The following is a 17,313-nucleotide window of genomic DNA, read 5'->3' on the forward strand; positions in this document are numbered from 1 at the left end:
TGAACTCTTAAGGGGAAAGCTGTTTCAGTCTTCCACCAATAAACTCATCAACTGTGATATCTTGTTTTTTTCAGCCACCAGTTTGTCCCTTTCTTTGTCCTTTTTGTGTCCCCTGTAGCTCAAACAGTGCTTGGTGAATAGTGAGCAAAGAGAAACAAAGAGAATACTAAATAAAAGACAGATACATAGAGTCAGAATACTTGAGCAAATTGCACATCCCGTGCCAGTATAAGATCCCTGGTCTTGTCCTCGTTAAGCCCTGTCCTTTGCTTGGTATGAAACCTGCCAGACTCAGTTCCAACCCCCACCCCAACTTCCTTCTGCAAACACGCTCAGGGTTCCGTCTTGAGCGCTCCAACTCAGAGGAAAATGACTTATTTTAAAAAGCGGTGGAAGCATCGCATTCCTTTGGCACAGGAGGAAGACCAGCTCAGCTCCTCAGCCAGTCGATCTTTGTTGATTGTTCTCCAGACAGTAAACCACTATTTCCACATCGACAAGACCCTGGGCTGCGTTTCTGTCCGAGTCCTGGCTCCTCACGAATATGAACTGAAGGGCTCTGACCCAGAAAGTGGTAGGTAATCTCGGAAAAAAAAAAAAAAGCCAGGTAGGGGGCAAACAAAACAAAACAGGCTTGATGTAATTCTACACTCTTGAAATCTCCGCAGGTTCCGAGCAGGGTAGGATGGGGTCTCGGAAATGCGGAAGCTGCCTGAGTAGTTTGCTGATTCCTCTTGCGCTTTGGAGCATAATTGTGAACGTATTATTGTATTTCCCCAATGGGCAAGCTTCCTATGCATCCAGCAATAAACTCACCAACTACGTCTGGTATTTTGAAGGAATCTGTTTCTCAGGTATCATGGTAAGTGTAACTTTGGAGAACTTGGGATTGCTGAAGGGGAGTTTTTACTAAGATTAACTTGTTCCTAGTGAAAATGATGAATCATGGGAAAATCATTCTATGAGTCCTGGGTTTGGGATTTGGAAGATGGATGGGGATAAAAAGGCAGGAAGTCTGTGAGGACTTGGAAGGTCGCTTTGTTTTCAATAAACTCTTATTTATGTAGCTCCAGCAATGCGGGAAATTAGTCCTATTAAAAGTTGGTGGGTCGTAGAAATATTATGTCCTCATGAAAGCTGTGGGCATAATATTATGTCCTCATGAAAGCTGTATATGAACCTATGCTATTTAATCTCCAGTAGCATTGCCCTTTTCCAGAATGGGTTTTCTATTTACACTCATGGTTTCACTAGCTTGGAGGGGTATGGAGACCATGGAAAAGGCATAAACTTGAAGATTCAGACAAACTTGAGTTCCAGCCTAAGCTCTGCCATTTGTGTCATGAGACTTTAAAGCAAGCTACTCGATGTCTTTGGGCCTCTGTGTCCTCATTTGAAGAATGTGAATGATGACATTTACTTTTCAGGGAAATTGTGGGGATTAAATAAAATCTCATGTACGAAATGCCCAGGATAGAGACTGACATGTTGTAGGCAGCCAGTGACTATCGTGATTATTAATACTGAATGAAGGATGGGCCGTACCATCATTAAATTGTCTGACATTATACCCCTAATGATAGTGGGTGCTTTTGAAAACTAAATCAAGGTATCTACAGTAAGAATCCATGAATGTTTTCCTGATGACTTTGTGCTGTTTAAAAACAAACTGATAATAAATCATGTCGGCAATTCAGAGGAAAAGACATTTTTCCTGGTCATATCATCTCTAAAAACTCACACACTGTGTGCTGGAACTTTCCTATACTAATAATAACAGAAAAGAAAACCCACTGTAGTCTATCTCTACACCTTTGTGGGTGTTTAATTTTGTAGTATTTGAATAGCTGTGCTGAAAAATGGTTTCATTTAGTTACCACTTTCACATTAAATTAATAAACTTTGAATTATTAATACCCAGTGCTACTGCAGGTACTATATGCTAGGTATATAATCGATGTTGATGGCGATACTGTAAATAAATGTAAGCCTTTTGGAGATATGATATGGTATATTAAGGTCTGTGAAAACGCTTATGTCTTTTGACTCAGTGATCCTAAATCTGAGAATTCATTCTGAGGGGATAATCCAAAATAAGGAAAGAAACGTATACACAGGTGCCTATGGCAGCACGATCTGCATGCATGTGCTCGGTCACCTCAACTGTGTCCGACTCTTCACGACCCCGTGGACTGTAGCCCGTCAGCATTATTTACAGTAGCAAGAAGCTAGAAGCATCATAGTATAGACATGGCCAAATAAATTATGGTCTGTTAATTTCATAACTGATGAAAGTTGTAATTATGAACATGTAACAACATGGACAAGTGCATGTTATTCTGTGTTAAGGAAAACAGATATAACAAAATTGTGAATACATTATGGTTGCAGCTATATAAGATACACACATGTGGGAGTAAACAGTTAAAACATGAGAAAGCAGTGGAATTTTTGGTGATTTTCCTCCATTATTCTTGAGTCCTCTGTACTGCAGTTATACTTTACAACAAAAAGAGAAAGCAGTTTCTCTTTCAACACAGAATATGCCTGTGTTTCTGCTTTGACACAGGACTCCAGGGTTTAGGTTTAATTATTTCTAACAGTATTGTAATGAAGCTGGTTTTGGCACCTAGTTTACTGTGTCTCATCTTGGCCATTCTTTCTCTCAATATATAATTGTAATAAATAAAATAAAATTGTAATAATTGTAATAAAAATAATGCCTTGCAAGGCATTATTAAAGTTAAACCAGAATCTCTTTGAAACTGTGATAACTAACGGTGTTGAAAGAAGGGGAATGTAGGACTAACTTTTGCTTATAGTCCATGTAAAATTAAAAACTGTCAAAAGAACCTATTTTCTATTTTTCACTGTTTATGACTTCTTGAAAAATACTCTTTCAAGAGCAAATCCTTTTAGGAGAAAAGAGAGGAGTATAGATAAATAATTAAGTGCATAGGTAAATAAATGATGGGCTGAAGGAATTTGGAAACTGGGAATGCTCACTCCAAGCAGTAAAATAACAATGGGCTAACTCCGCTGCAAGATTCAGTACTGAACAGTGGGAGAAAAGGATAGGTGGAGAATTTGCCAGAAATAATTCACGACTCATACTTGGCCAAACCAATAACTGTAATATAAAGAAATCCATGTTCTTTCCAGAACTTAAATCTTTTGCCTAAGATATCAAGAGAGGGAAGTAGAATACACTGAATTCTCCCAGTTTGTTGATACAGGCAAAATACGTTGGAAAATTTAAATCTGAGATGATCTGAATGTACTTTTCTTTAGATTAAGAGATTTAGTTTCAGATTAACCATACCTTTCACCTGCCTTCTCCGAGGGCAGAAAGTGGAAAGAGGATGGAAAATGCCAAGGTCTGGAGGATGGTTTTCCTTTGTTCTACAGCCGAGTCAGTAAGAAGTGTGGGTTTGCTACAGAGAATGGTGCTCTCATGTCCATACTATTTATTCCTACTTAATCATTGTTTCTTGAAAGTTTTGTTTATTTATTTTTAAAATTTTAGTTATTTAATTTTTACTGTGCCAGTGCTCTTGCCTGGAGAATCCCATGGACGGAGGAGCCTGGTAGGCTGCAGTCGATGGGGTCGCTGAGAGTCGGACACGACCGAGCGATTTCACTTTCACTTTTCACTCTCATGCACTGGAGCAGGAAATGGCAACACAGTCCAGTGTTCTTGCCTGGAGAATCCCGGGGACGGGGGACCTGGTGGGCTGCCGTCTGCGGGGTTGCACAGAGTCGGCCACGACTGCAGCGACCTAGCAGCAGCAGCAGTGCTGGGGCTTCCTTGCGACGTGCGTGCTTCCTCTACTTGTGGCAAGTGGGGGATGCTCTCTTGTTGCAGTGCATAGGCTTCTCATAGCAATGGCCTCCACATTGAGACCCATGGCCTTAGCTGTCCTGGGCCATGTGGAATCTGCCCAGAGCCAGGATAAAACCCATGTTCCCTGCATCGGCAGACAGATTCCCAAACGTTAGACTGCCAGGGCAGTCCAATCATTAGCCTTTCATAGTTGATAACCATGATAATAATAGCTAATATTTATCAGTCACTTGTTATAAATCAAGCACTCTATTTAAAATTTTACATGCAATACCTTGTAATAATCTAAAGAAGTGATTTCTCAGCACCATTTTACAGGAAAGGACTCTCAAGTTTACACAGCTATTAAGTGGAAGAGCTGGGATTTGAACCCAGATCTACCAGATCCCAGAGTCTATGCTCTGAAACATCGAGTTTTGGTTATGAGCTTGAATGCAAACTGATATTCCATTTCTTATATTTTTTCTCTTCCTTACTATAGATGCTTATAGTAGCAGCAGTTCTTCTTGTATTGGAGAATGACAACAACTATAAATGTTGCCAGAGTGAAAACTGCAGCAAAAAATACATGGTAAGAGCAAATAGTGTTTTGAGAACAGTTGAGTGGGCTCTGACTTTCTCTCCTCTCACTCCGAAACACAAAGATACTGACACAATTGTACCCTTTCCATGATCCTTTCATTTCAGCGTCCAAGAATTTCCTTCCACAAAAATTATCTTCCACTTTGCATACACTTTTCCTCCACTTTTGTTCTGCTTATATTCTTCTAGAAATTCAAGATTTAAAGATACTTGAAATTAGAATATAATACTACCTCTTCCTAACTGGGTTTCTGTGAGTCTGTTTTTTCCCTTATCAAGTTTACAGAGGCTAATTTACAAACAGTAAATGGCTTCAATTAAAAGCGCAAAATTCCATGAGTTTTGACAGTTAACTCCACCCATGAAACTGCCATCATAGTCCAGAGATGGAACATTTCCATCATCCCCAAAAGATTAATCTTTTATTTTTTTTTTTCACTTATTTTTATTAGTTGGAGGCTAATTACTTTACAATATAGCAGTGGGTTTTGTCATACATCGAAATGAATTAGCCATGGATTTACATGTATTCCCCATCCCGGTCCCCCCTCCCACCTCCTTCTCCACCCGATCCCTCTGGGTCTTCCCAGTACACCAGGCCCGAGCACTTGTCTCATGCACCCAACCTGGGCTGGTGATCTGTTTCACCCTAGATAATATACATGTTTCGATGCTGTTCTCTTGAAACATCCCACCCTCGCCTTCTCCCAGAGTCCACAAGTCTGTTCTATACATCTGAGTCTCTTTTTCTGTTTTGCATATAGGGTTATCATTACCATCTTTCTAAATTCCATATATATGTGTTAGTATACTGTAATGGTCTTTATCTTTCTGGCTTACTTCGCTCTGTATAATGGGCTCCAGTTTCATCCATCTCATTAGAACTGATTCAAATGAATTCTTTTTAATGGCTGAGTAATATTCCATGGTGTATATGTACCACAGCTTCCTCATCCATTCGTCTGCTGATGGGCATCTGGGTTGCTTCCATGTCCTGGCTATTATAAACAGTGCTGCGATGAACATTGGGGTGCACGTGTCTCTTTCAGATCTGGTTTCCTCGGTGTGTATGCCCAGAAGTGGGATTGCTGGGTCATATGGCAGTTCTATTTCCAGCTTTTTAAGAAATCTCCACACTGTTTTCCATAGTGGCTGTACTAATTTGCATTCCCACCAACAGTGTAAGAGGGTTCCCTTTTCTCCACACCCTCTCCAGCATTTATTGCTTGTAGACTTTTGGATAGCAGCCATCCTGACTGGCGTATAATGGTACCTCATTGTGGTTTTGATTTGCATTTCTCTGATAATGAGTGATGTTGAGCATCTTTTCATGTGTTTGTTAGCCATCTGTATGTCTTCCTTGGAGAAATGTCTGTTGAGTTCTTTGGCCCATTTTTTGATTGGGTCATTTATTTTTCTGGAGTTGAGCTGGAGGAGTTGCGTGTATATTTTTGAGATTAATCCTTTGTCTGTTGCTTCATTTGCTATTATTTTCTCCCAATCTGAGGGCTGTCTTTTCACCTTGCTTATAGTTTCCTTTGTTGTGCAAAAGCTTTTAAGTTTCATTAGGTCCCATTTGTTTATTTTTGCTTTTATTTCTAAAATTCTGGGATGTGGGTCATAGAGGATCCTGCTGTGATTTATGTCGGAGACTGTTTTGCCTACATTCTCCTCTAGGAGTTTGATAGTTTCTGGTCTTACATTTAGATCTTTAATCCATTTTGAGTTTATTTTTGTGTATGGTGTTAGAAAGTGTTCTAGTTTCATTCTTTTACAGGTGGTTGACCAGTTTTCCCAGCACCACTTGTTAAAGAGGTTGTCTTTTTTCCATTGTATATCCTTGCCTCCTTTGTCGAAGATAAGGTGACCATAGGTTCGTGGATTTATCTCTAGGCTTTCTATTCTGTTCCATTGATCTATATTTCTGTCTCTGTGCCAGTACCATACTGTCTTGATGACTGTGGCTTTGTAGTAGAGTCTGAAGTCAGGCAGATTGATTCCTCCAGTTCCATTCTTCTTTCTCAAGGTTACTTTGGCTATTCGAGGTTTTTTGTATTTCCATACAAATTGTGAAATTATTTGTTCTAGTTCTGTGAAAAATACCGTTGGTAGCTTGATAGGGATTGCATTGAATCTATAGATTGCTTTGGGTAGTATAGCCATTTTGACAATATTGATTCTTCCAATCCATGAACACGGTATATTTCTCCATCTGTTTGTGTCCTCTTTGATTTCTTTCATCAGTGTTTTATAGTTTTCTATGTATAGGTCTTTTGTTTCTTTAGGTAGATATACTCCTAAGTATTTTATTCTATTTGTTGCAATGGTGAATGGTATTGTTTCCTTAATTTCTCTTTCTGTTTTCTCATTGTTAGTGTATAGGAATGCAAGAGATTTCTGTGTGTTAATTTTATATCCTGCAACTTTACTGTATTCATTGATTAGCTTTAGTAATTTTCTGGTAGAGTCTTTAGGGTTTTCTATGTAGAGGATCATGTCATCTGCAAACAGAGAGAGTTTCACTTCTTCTTTTCCTATCTGGATTCCTTTTACTTCTTTTTCTGCCCTGATTGCTGTGGCCAAAACTTCCAAAACTATGTTGAATAGTAGTGGTGAGAGTGGGCACCCTTGTTTTGTTCCTGATTTCAGGGGAAATGCTTTCAATTTTTCACCATTGAGGGTGATGCTTGCTGTGGGTTTGTCATATATAGCTTTTATTATGTTGAGGTATGTTCCTTCTATTCCTGCTTTCTGGAGAGTTTTAATCATAAATGGATGTTGAATTTTGTCAAAGGCTTTTTCTGCATCTATTGAGATAATCATATGGTTTTTATCTTTCAATTTGTTAATGTGGTGTATTACATTGATTGATTTGCGGATATTAAAGAATCCTTGCATTCCTGGGATAAAGCCCACTTGGTCATGGTGTATGATTTTTTTAATATGTTGTTGGATTCTGTTTGCTAGAATTTTGTTAAGGATTTTTGCATCTATGTTCATCAGTGATATTGGCCTGTAGTTTTCTTTTTTTGTGGCATCTTTGTCTGGTTTTGGAATTAGGGTGATGGTGGCCTCATAGAATGAGTTTGGAAGTTTACCTTCTTCTGCAATTTTCTGGAAGAGTTTGAGTAAGATAGGTGTTAGCTCTTCTCTAAATTTTTGGTAGAATTCAGCTGTGAAGCCATCTGGTCCTGGGCTTTTGTTTGCTGGAAGATTTCTGATTACAGTTTCGATTTCCTTGCTTGTGATGAGTTTGTTAAGATCTTCTATTTCTTCCTGGTTCAGTTTTGGAAAGTTATACTTCTCTAAGAACTTGTCCATTTCTTCCAAGTTGTCCATTTTATTGGCATAGAGCTGCTGGTAGTAGTCTCTTATGATCCTTTGTATTTCAGTGTTGTCTGTTGTGATCTCTCCATTTTCGTTTCTAATTTTGTTAATTTGGTTCTTCTCCCTTTGTTTCTTAATGAGTCTTGCTAATGGTTTGTCAATTTTGTTTATTTTTTCAAAAAACCAGCTTTTAGCTTTGTTGATTTTTGCTATGGTCTCTTTAGTTTCTTTTGCATTTAATTCTGCCCTAATTTTTAAGATTTCTTTCCTTCTACTAACCCTGGGGTTCTTCATTTCTTCCTTCTCTAGTTGCTTTAGGTGTAGAGTTAGGTTATTTATTTGACTTTTTTCTTGTTTCTTGAGGTAGGCCTGTAATGCTATGAATCTTCCCCTTAGCACTGCTTTTACAGTGTCCCATAGGTTTTGGGTTGTTGTGTTTTCATTTTCATTCATTTCTATGCATATTTTGATTTCTTAAGATTAATCTTTAATCTGCTTTTTATCATCATAGATTAGTTTGTATTCTATATCAATGGAATCACAGAGTATTCATCTTCTGTGTCTGGTTCCTTCCAAGCAGCGTGAGATTTATCCCTGTATGTATTTATGTACATTTTTAAATTGGAACTTTAAAAATAATTAAAATAGAATCAAGAGAGAATAATACAACCACATTTTCTAAGCTTATGCTCAACAAGTAGGTGCTGGGCTCCTGTATTTCCACCATTATCCAACTTCCCCTCCTCATGTTCATTATCATTTATTCATATTTGCATAACACTTCACAGTTCGTTCACATTTACTCAGTGGATTATATTATTGCTATTCCTTCTTTATAGATAAGTCACTTGTGACTCAAAGAGAATATGATTCATTAACTAGGAGGAGCTTTACCAGAGGTCTTGGAGGCATTCTTTGCAACAATGGTTCTACACAATGGCTGTACACTGCAATGATCTGGGAGCTTGGTGTTAGAATCCCACCTCCAGAGACCCTGACTTAGCTGGTCCCAGGTGCAACCAAATTTAAATGTGCAGACAAGATTGTGTGGCTTGCTTTCCTTGACTGTTGCTTTTGAAAGATTGAATTAGTTGTTTAATTTACCACTGTGCCTCTTGTGGAGGAAGAGTTAGAAGACTGAAATATGTTCCCTCTGTGGGTCTATTTTCTTAACCAATTGACTCAAAAAACCCTCAGTAATTGCTGGTATGATAATACAGAAAAGTTTTCAGAATTGTTTAGGTGAAGCAATGGATTCAAGTAAATTTTAATGTATGATACTCAGGAAATTTCTAGATAATAAATGTTTGTACCATTAGGTATCTAATAAAAATCCATGTGTTCAGTTTGCCTTTACTCATTTTTACCATCTCCAGCTCAAATTGATGCTAGAAATAGTGTAGCGTTTTGGTACTGTCTTATAATTGATATTGCATGAGATGACTGGCATCTCAGTGAGAAGAGCAGGAGGAAGGGAGAAAGAATTCCTTGGATTCCCTGCTTGGTTCTTTCAAAGTATGATCTAGAATAGGGATCCCAACTGATGTATCCCAGATGCCAAATATTTGATAGCAATGAAATATGTGAGGCTATAGACATTAGAGCAAATTTTGTATTTAAGGAGGAGAGGGAACAGCTACTCAGATCCAACCAATGGATACCACTACAACATTGGGCAATAATTCTCAGCTTTCAACAGGAAGTGGAAATATAGAGTTTTTAAATAACACTTACAATTATAAAATGTTGGCAATTAGTTCTCATTTAAACACATCTTGCAGACCAAATTTGGGCCTGTACAAGTTTGTAACTTCTGAAGCTCTAGAGTGAAAATTTAGGTCAGCCAAGATTTATTTTGTAGAGGACAAGGAAGTTTTCCTCAGCCCTCTTAGGATCCATGGTTGGGTGTGAGAATTAAACTGATGACAGATTTATGTGAGAAAAGCATACAAATTATATTGAATTTTTACATGTATATGGTGATTTTCATAAGAGAATGATGACCCGAACATGTGACTAAAACACCAAGCTTCTAAACTTTTTAGACAAAGTAATAAAATTGTGAAGAATGACTAGGACAGAGAGATTTGGGTTAGGATAGAGAAAGGTGAAGAAGTAACTAGGAAGACAAAGGTTTATTAGTACAGATTTCTTGACCCCAAATTTCAGACTCTGGTAATAAGAATGTTTCCTCCTGGCTCAGAGATGGTACCTCTCACCTGGGTGTTATATGACTTGTTTCAGGGAAGAGGGGTGAGAGGTTAGGGAAGGTCTGAGTAAACATTCTGCTTCTGTCGTCTCCTCAAACTCCTTCAGCTTAAGATATTAATGTGCCAAGGTGCCATATTTTGGGGTAGTGTGTCCTCAACCCCATTATTCTTCTGTCTGAAACTTCCCTGAAGAAGTTTCACAGTCCAGAAACTGAGGGCATAAGTTGTCCAATAACCCATTGAATCAGTCTCTCAGTCCTGGGCATTCGCATGAAAACAAGCAAAAAGTTAATAGCTAGAATGAACTATGAACTCAGTTTTTGAGTCCTGAGGGTGGCCAGTTGAGAAGGTTTCTAACTGAGAAGTCTTCTTGTTGTTGAAACTCCAAGTCAGATGGAGTGAGAGCCGGGAAAGGTAACCTGACAGAGTTTTCTGCTTCATAGCTTGAATGTCTCTGGAAAAGTCATCAAGTGTTCTGCTGAACTTTCTGAGCGGTTCACACAGCAACAGGAACTGATTGTCTAACATGAGCTATTGTGGTGTTTTCTCTAAAATTTATATCAAGTTGCCTAGCTTTAGCTTGTCCAGTTTTAGAAAAGGGGAAGTTTTAGTTCTTAATGATTCCAAATCAGAAGAAGGGTGGAAGAAAAATTTGGAAACCTTAATCTGGGGAATTGTAGCCAGATATTGAAAGAAACTAAAAGAATTTAGGATCCTGTCCAGTGTATAGGTGGATAATGAAAACTCCAAAAGACAATGAATAAGACTAGAATCTGATATCCACAAAGTGTATGATTTTCCAATGATTTTCCATATTTTTTCTATACAATCACCCTCATTTCTATCAGAGACAGCCAAAGACTAATTCATTTATGAAATAAGTCTAGTTACATTAAACTTGGCCTGATTATTTACATAAGCTCAGCAAGAATAGTGATGACCATATAGGCTCTTTTAATGTCCTCTTTGCTGGAACTTTTCATAAGGAACCTCGGATGAGACTTTTCTAATCCTCTCCCCAGGCTAGGAAGACAAGCCAAGGATTGCCATCAGACTTTTTGTAAAATTCCCATAGATTTGAGTTAATGTCTTTCTTCTTTAGGTCCCCCAAATATCGTGAGATTTCTGCACCTGCCAGGAAGTGACTTTCCTTACCCACCTGGTAAAGTCACTGGGAATCCTGTAAGCAAGATACCAGGCCACTGTTTCCAAGGGACTTCATTGGCTCCACAAAGCCAGCCTTAGTTCCTTAAAGTTGTCTGGTCACATATAATTCCACGCACATTCTCAAACACGACATTCTAGTCAAAGCCTTCGTAATATAACCAAGGTTTCCAACTGTGTCATGTTAAAGAAGAGCAGATTCTTATTGAACTTATGCAAATAATTACATTGCCAGAAAAATAAAAATAGTCACTAAGAGTTTTCAAATTTTGGAGGGATCAGGTAGGAAGATAAAGTAATTATTTCATCTTTGTTCATAAAGGTATACTTTACCAAATTGCTCTAAGACATAGATAGCTGAAGAGAAAAGAGAAAACAGTTTCCTTAAATATGGAGAGCAAAACGTTAAGGAACCAGCAGTATTTTAAAGAGAAAGTAATAAACAATTATAACTCATCAGTTCCACGTACTTAATTTTTCTTCTGCGTGACCTTGTGTTAACCATTTTATGGATCCATCAGTTTCTCTATAAGAGTTTTGGAAAGTTTTACTCACTTCAGTGATATGCTGTTAAAGTTATTACAATCCTGTACTTGTTAGCATTCTTTCTATGAATCTCCTTGAAAATAAACACTTCTGCAAAAGCATCAGAATAAATGTCTCTGTAAATGACAAAAGTCTTTAAAATGGCCATGGTCAAAGACCTGATGAGAGTTTTGTGTGCTTGCTTATTCAGTCATGTCCAACTCTTTGGGACCCTTTGGCCTGTATCCCACCAGGCTCCTCTGTCCGTGGAACTTTTCAGGCAAGAATACTGGAGTGGGTTCCCATTTTCTCCTTCAGGGAATCTTTCTGGCCAAGGACTGAGCCCACATCTCCTGTGTTGCAGATGATTTCTTTATCCATGGAGCCATCAGGGGAGCCCTAATAAGAGTTTCATATAATACAAAAGACAATAAACTGTGATTATTTCTGAGACATACAACATTTTAAGATAATAACTAGAATTATGACTGATAACATTATACTGGGGCTCCCCAGGCGGCACTCGTGGTATATGAAGACGCCTGCCAATGCAGGAGATTCAGGTTTGATCCCTGGGTTGGAAAGATCCCTTGGAGGAGGAAGTGGTTATCCACTGTAGTATTCTTGCCTGGGAAATCCCATGGACAGAGGAGCCTGGCAGGCTAGCATCCATGGGATCACAAGGAGTCAGACATGACTGAGTGCACACACACAGCATTGTATTAGGACATACTTTTCTAGGAATGCCATACAATCTGTGGAACATTTGCATTTGTAACACACACCCTATAAATATAACTTAAAAAGGTTAAAAATCACTTCTTATTTGACAAAGCTTCCCATGTAATTTAATATATCAAGTAAACCTAATTATTCTCTCCCTCTCCTTCTCTCTCTTTTTTTAAGGAAAGAGAAAATATTATAGAGATGTTTCACTGGTCCTCTGGAAAATCCCAAATTTAGTTGGAGGTCAAAAAGACTTTAGAATGTGATTTTGGGTAAATTTGTCAAAAATATCAAATATTAATATGATCACAAGTCACTGTGAAATGATACTTGTGGTCCATTTCACTAAAGAAAACCATTTCAAAGGTAAATGCAGAAAGTTACAGAGTTGTAAGACAAAACAGACAAACAAGCAGAAACCTTCAACTCTGATGGAGACTCTGTTGTCTTAAATAATCAAAGATGTAGTGAAAACAACATGAAGCCCAGGAAATTATTTTGATAAAACACAAAATCTTTGCTTCTGGGTAGATTACACAAAAGGTTAAACACCTTTCATGATTTCTTATCAAGAGGAGACCAACAGTCCAATGAAATTTGGGATAAGACCCCATTCTAGCTTTTCATCCATGTACTTCTGACACTGGGGGCTTGCCAGCTGGCTCATTGGTGCAGAATCTGTCTGCCAAGCAGGAGACACGGGTTCCTGATCTCTGGCCCCGGAAGACCCTTTGGAGAAGGGAATGGCAGCCCACTTCAGTATTCTTGCCTGGGGAATCCCATGGACAGGAGAGCCGTGTGGGCTACAGTTTGTGGTGTTGCAAAGAGTCAGACACGACCTAGTGAAACAAAAACAACTTTTCAAGTGAAAGCCAAATTGACCGCATAAGATTTCCTCTCTCTCTTCTCAACTCTCTATATTCAGTCAATTTGTCCTTTTTTTCTCCTCTTCCGCTTTCTGAAACAACCAATTATTTTATTTGGAGTTACTCTTTTCCCTTAACAAAAACTCATCTCTATAACTCATACCTTTAATCAAAAGCACATCCCACTTTCCTTCCATACAGAGTCATTCCTTTATTTCTTCTAGTAACTTTGATTGAGTAGGCTTTGGGAGTTGGTGATGGACAGGAAGCCTGGCGTGTGGCAGTCCATGGGGTCGCAAAGAGTCGGACATGACTGAACCAAACTTTAATTATATATGTTAATTAGAATTCTTAACCTTTAGAAAATTTAATTTACAGTGTAAACTAAGAAGTAAGCAATTATGAACTGTTACATATCAACATTCTATTGATTGGAAACTTTATGAGTATATCATATTATGTCATAATTTATGGAATTATACATTCCCTCATAATATTAATACATTTTTTCAACGTGGCACAAGACATGTTCACCTACAAGCTCAAATATTTTTATTTCCACTTTAATTGGAAGAAAAAAGCAAGCAAACTTATGTTCAGTAATTAACATTTCAGTATATCTTATTCAGAAATGATCTAGATATCCAATTAATTTCTATCACTTAACTTATAAAGTTTCAAGTTAGCAAAAAGATTTAGGAAGTTTTTTGTTTTCTTTTGCTGTATATCTCAGCTGTGACTAATTTATTTTTCAACTAGAAGTTTGTAAGTCTTAATCTCCCTCGTCTATTCAGTGAGGAAGCTATTTTAAAGTAGACATTTTACAAAACATAATTAGTGTTGTAAGTTTATTTATAAACTTTTATCATACATTTATTTAATTCACTTGTTCTTAATCATGCTTAGGTCATTCATGAAAATTTTATGAGACGCTAGACAAAGTTAGCTATTATCTTATTATTTTTCTGGTTGAGAAATTTTATAACGTATATGTACTAAGCAAACATAAGAATCATAGAAACAAAGCACCTAAAAAATTAATCATACAGCTTCTCTCTCTTTTTTCTTACCTACTGTGCTTGGCAAACATTAAACAATTCACTTTTTTTATTTGTTTTGGTTTTAGGCTGAATTTATAGTTGTGTCATCTTGAACATCTAGTACAGGTTAGTTTGCTTGTTTCACCTAGGTAGAAAAATATTGTATGACTGCATTATATTTAATGCTGACAACTCTTTTTTTTCCCATTTATTTTTATTAGTTGGAGGCTAATTACTTTACATCATTACAGTAGTTTTTGTCATACATTGAAATGAATTAGCCATGGATTTACATGTATTCCCCATCCCGGTCCCCCCTCCCACCTCCCTCTCCACCCCATCCCTCTGGGTCTTCCCAGTGCACCAGGCCCGAGCACTTGTCTCATGCACCCAACCTGGGCTGGTGATCTGTTTCACCCTAGATAATATACATGTTTCGATGCTGTTCTCTTGAAACATCCCACCCTCGCCTTCTCCCAAAGTCCACAAGTCTGTTCTATACATCTGAGTCTCTTTTTCTGTTTTGTAATGCTGACAACTCTAAAGACATGCCTTTTTAAAAAATTTTCAACAACTTAAAAGCTAGCTTTATTAATGGGAAGTTGCTATATAACACAGGGAGCTCAAGCAAGTACCCCGTGACTACCCAGAGGGATGGGATGGGGAGGGGTGGGAGGGAGGTTCCGGAGGGAGAGGATATGCGTGTTCTTATGCCTGATCCCTGCTGTTGCGTGGCAGAAACCAACACAGCATTGTCAAGCGATTTTCCTCCAGGTAAAAATACGTTTTTAAAAACAAGTAAAAACTAGCTTTATTTACCAGATTATTCCAGATCAAGACTGAAGCTTTGGATCAGTTTTTATATTTTTGAGAGTTTAAGTAAACTTAACTTCTTATCTCTACATTAATTTGAATAGAACTTTGAGAGATTTTACAAATTAATTTGGTGATACCATTGGGAGGTAGGAAAATATTGCACAACTGTAACATAAATATATATTTTTAATTTTTTATTATTTTTAAAATTTATTTGTTTTTGGCCACAGAGGGTCTTATTTGCAGCACATGGGCTCTTTGTTGCTGTGTGAGGGCTTTCTCATTTTTTTCTCTTTTCTTTGTTGCTGCTCATGGACTCAGTAAATTGTCGCCCACTGCTTAGTTGCCCTACGGCATGTGGGATCTTAGTTCCCAGACCAGGGATTGAACCCATGGCCCCTGTATTGGCAGGTGAATGCTTAACCACTGGACCACAAGAGAAGTCCCTATAACATACACACATGGAAGAAACAAGCATATGGGCATATGTGTGTCCTAAATCATTTCAGTCGTGTCTGACTCTTTGTGACCCTATGGACTGTAGCCTGCCAGGCTCCTCAGTCCATGGGGATTCTCCAGGCAAGAATACTGGAGTAGGTTGCTATGCCCTCCTCCAGCAAATCTTCCTGACTCAGGAATGGAACCTATGTCTCTTAAGTCTTCTGGTTTGGCAGGCAGGTTCTCTACCACCAGCTCTACCTGGGAAGTTCAAATAAGCATATAGACAGACACAAATAGAGATCTTATAGCTTTTGTTTTTTAAATTTTAGCCATGTGTCAGGTACCTTAATACAAAACTCATTAGTTTACAGAAGAATCCAAATTTTTCTATAATTCTTCAAGTGCAGATAAAACAAGTTATGGTTTTCCATTCTTATAACCAAAACTTTTTACTGATACCAGTAGAGATCGCTTTTAAGATTTGCCTTTGACAAGTAAACTTATGGGGACTGTGGGCTAGATTTTGAGTCAGGAAGCTTTCATAATAGCTTGATTTTTTTAGGTCTCTTCCTTTTTCCCCTTCAACTCAGATGGTTGTGAACAGTGGTTTAGCTGTCTCCTGGGATGTTTACATTTCAATGACATGGTAAGAGTAACCTCTGAGGGACAGAGAAAATATATAGGTTTCTCTCAGATGGAGTTTTAGGACATATTTGTCTATTATCAGAGGACTGGGGTAACCCTGCTTAAATTTTTTCTTCTTTTTCTTAAGTGCAGAACTGTTCTGTTTCCAAACTTTCATAATGTCTCTTATAACTGTTTCTTATTTTTCATAATTTCTGCCAACATCTTGTGTTAGAAGAGGTTTGGGGATTGGTAAGGTTTGGTGAACTTTTGGTTTTCCAGCTGCATTTCTGGTTTTGTAAAGACTCAGTTTGTAAGACAAGGACACTTGCATTTTCATTCCTTGAAGAGTTGGTTTGGAGCCTGAATGACAGCCAGAGGCTGGCCTGCCCATTAGACCACATCATCCTCAAGCTGTTTCCTTATACCAGGGAGGAGAGTTCCAGCTATGATGCAAACGGAAATATCTCTATGTTCTAGATTTAGATCTGCTTGTGTTTGGAACATTTTCATAAATCATTCTACAAAGCCTTCCACATGTTTTCTTTTCCTGTGAGTTCAGAGCGTTATTGCCACTTAGGGGAGAAAGCTTTTTTAAAAAAGTTTCTATCAATCTCTGAATATCAACCTCCAATTCAGCCAGCTTCTAACCATACAGCACTTTAAAAAAATGTTTCAAGTATTTAAACCAAAGGTATACTTATCAAGTGACTCAAAATCAGCACTTAACCATGGACACAAATGTGAAAGTTGCTCAGTCGTGTCTGACTCTTTGCGACCCCATGAACTATAGTCTGCCAGGCTCCTCAGTCCATGGAATTCTCCAGGTCAGAATACTGCAGAATACTCCTTGTCCAGGGGATCTTCCCAACCCAGGGATCGAACCCCAGTCTCAAGTACTGAAGGCAGATTCTTTATCGTCTGAGCCACCACGGAAGCCCATGGGCACAGAAGATGCCCCTAAATAGGGTATAAGAGATACAGCCTCTAAGATCCAACACCTCTTCCAAAGATGGCTATTGGGCCGCTCCCCGCAGGCCTGCAAGCTTCAAGACAGAGGAAAGCTCCTAGAATCAGCACCTGAGACTTTAGAGATTTAATGGATGGGGGCCCTTACACCCTTGAAGCAAGGTCCCGGAGTGACACTC

General features: G+C 38.3%; 1 protein-coding gene across 1 annotated transcript in view; it reads left to right on the forward strand.

The window, feature by feature from the left end:
* The first annotated feature begins 290 nt into the window (after window positions 1-290).
* The window catches only part of TM4SF18 (transmembrane 4 L six family member 18), a 30,278-nt gene continuing 13,255 nt past the window's right edge, over window positions 291-17,313 (forward strand). The window contains exons 1-3 of the mRNA XM_020911517.2: window positions 291-574; window positions 669-862; window positions 4,326-4,415. Of these exons, the coding sequence (XP_020767176.2) occupies window positions 370-574; window positions 669-862; window positions 4,326-4,415 (489 nt within the window). The 5' untranslated portion in view covers window positions 291-369. The remainder of the gene's footprint in view (window positions 575-668; window positions 863-4,325; window positions 4,416-17,313) is intronic.

The sequence above is a fragment of the Odocoileus virginianus genome, chromosome 4 (genome assembly GCF_023699985.2).
Source record: "Odocoileus virginianus isolate 20LAN1187 ecotype Illinois chromosome 4, Ovbor_1.2, whole genome shotgun sequence".
Taxonomy (NCBI): Eukaryota; Metazoa; Chordata; class Mammalia; order Artiodactyla; family Cervidae; genus Odocoileus; species Odocoileus virginianus.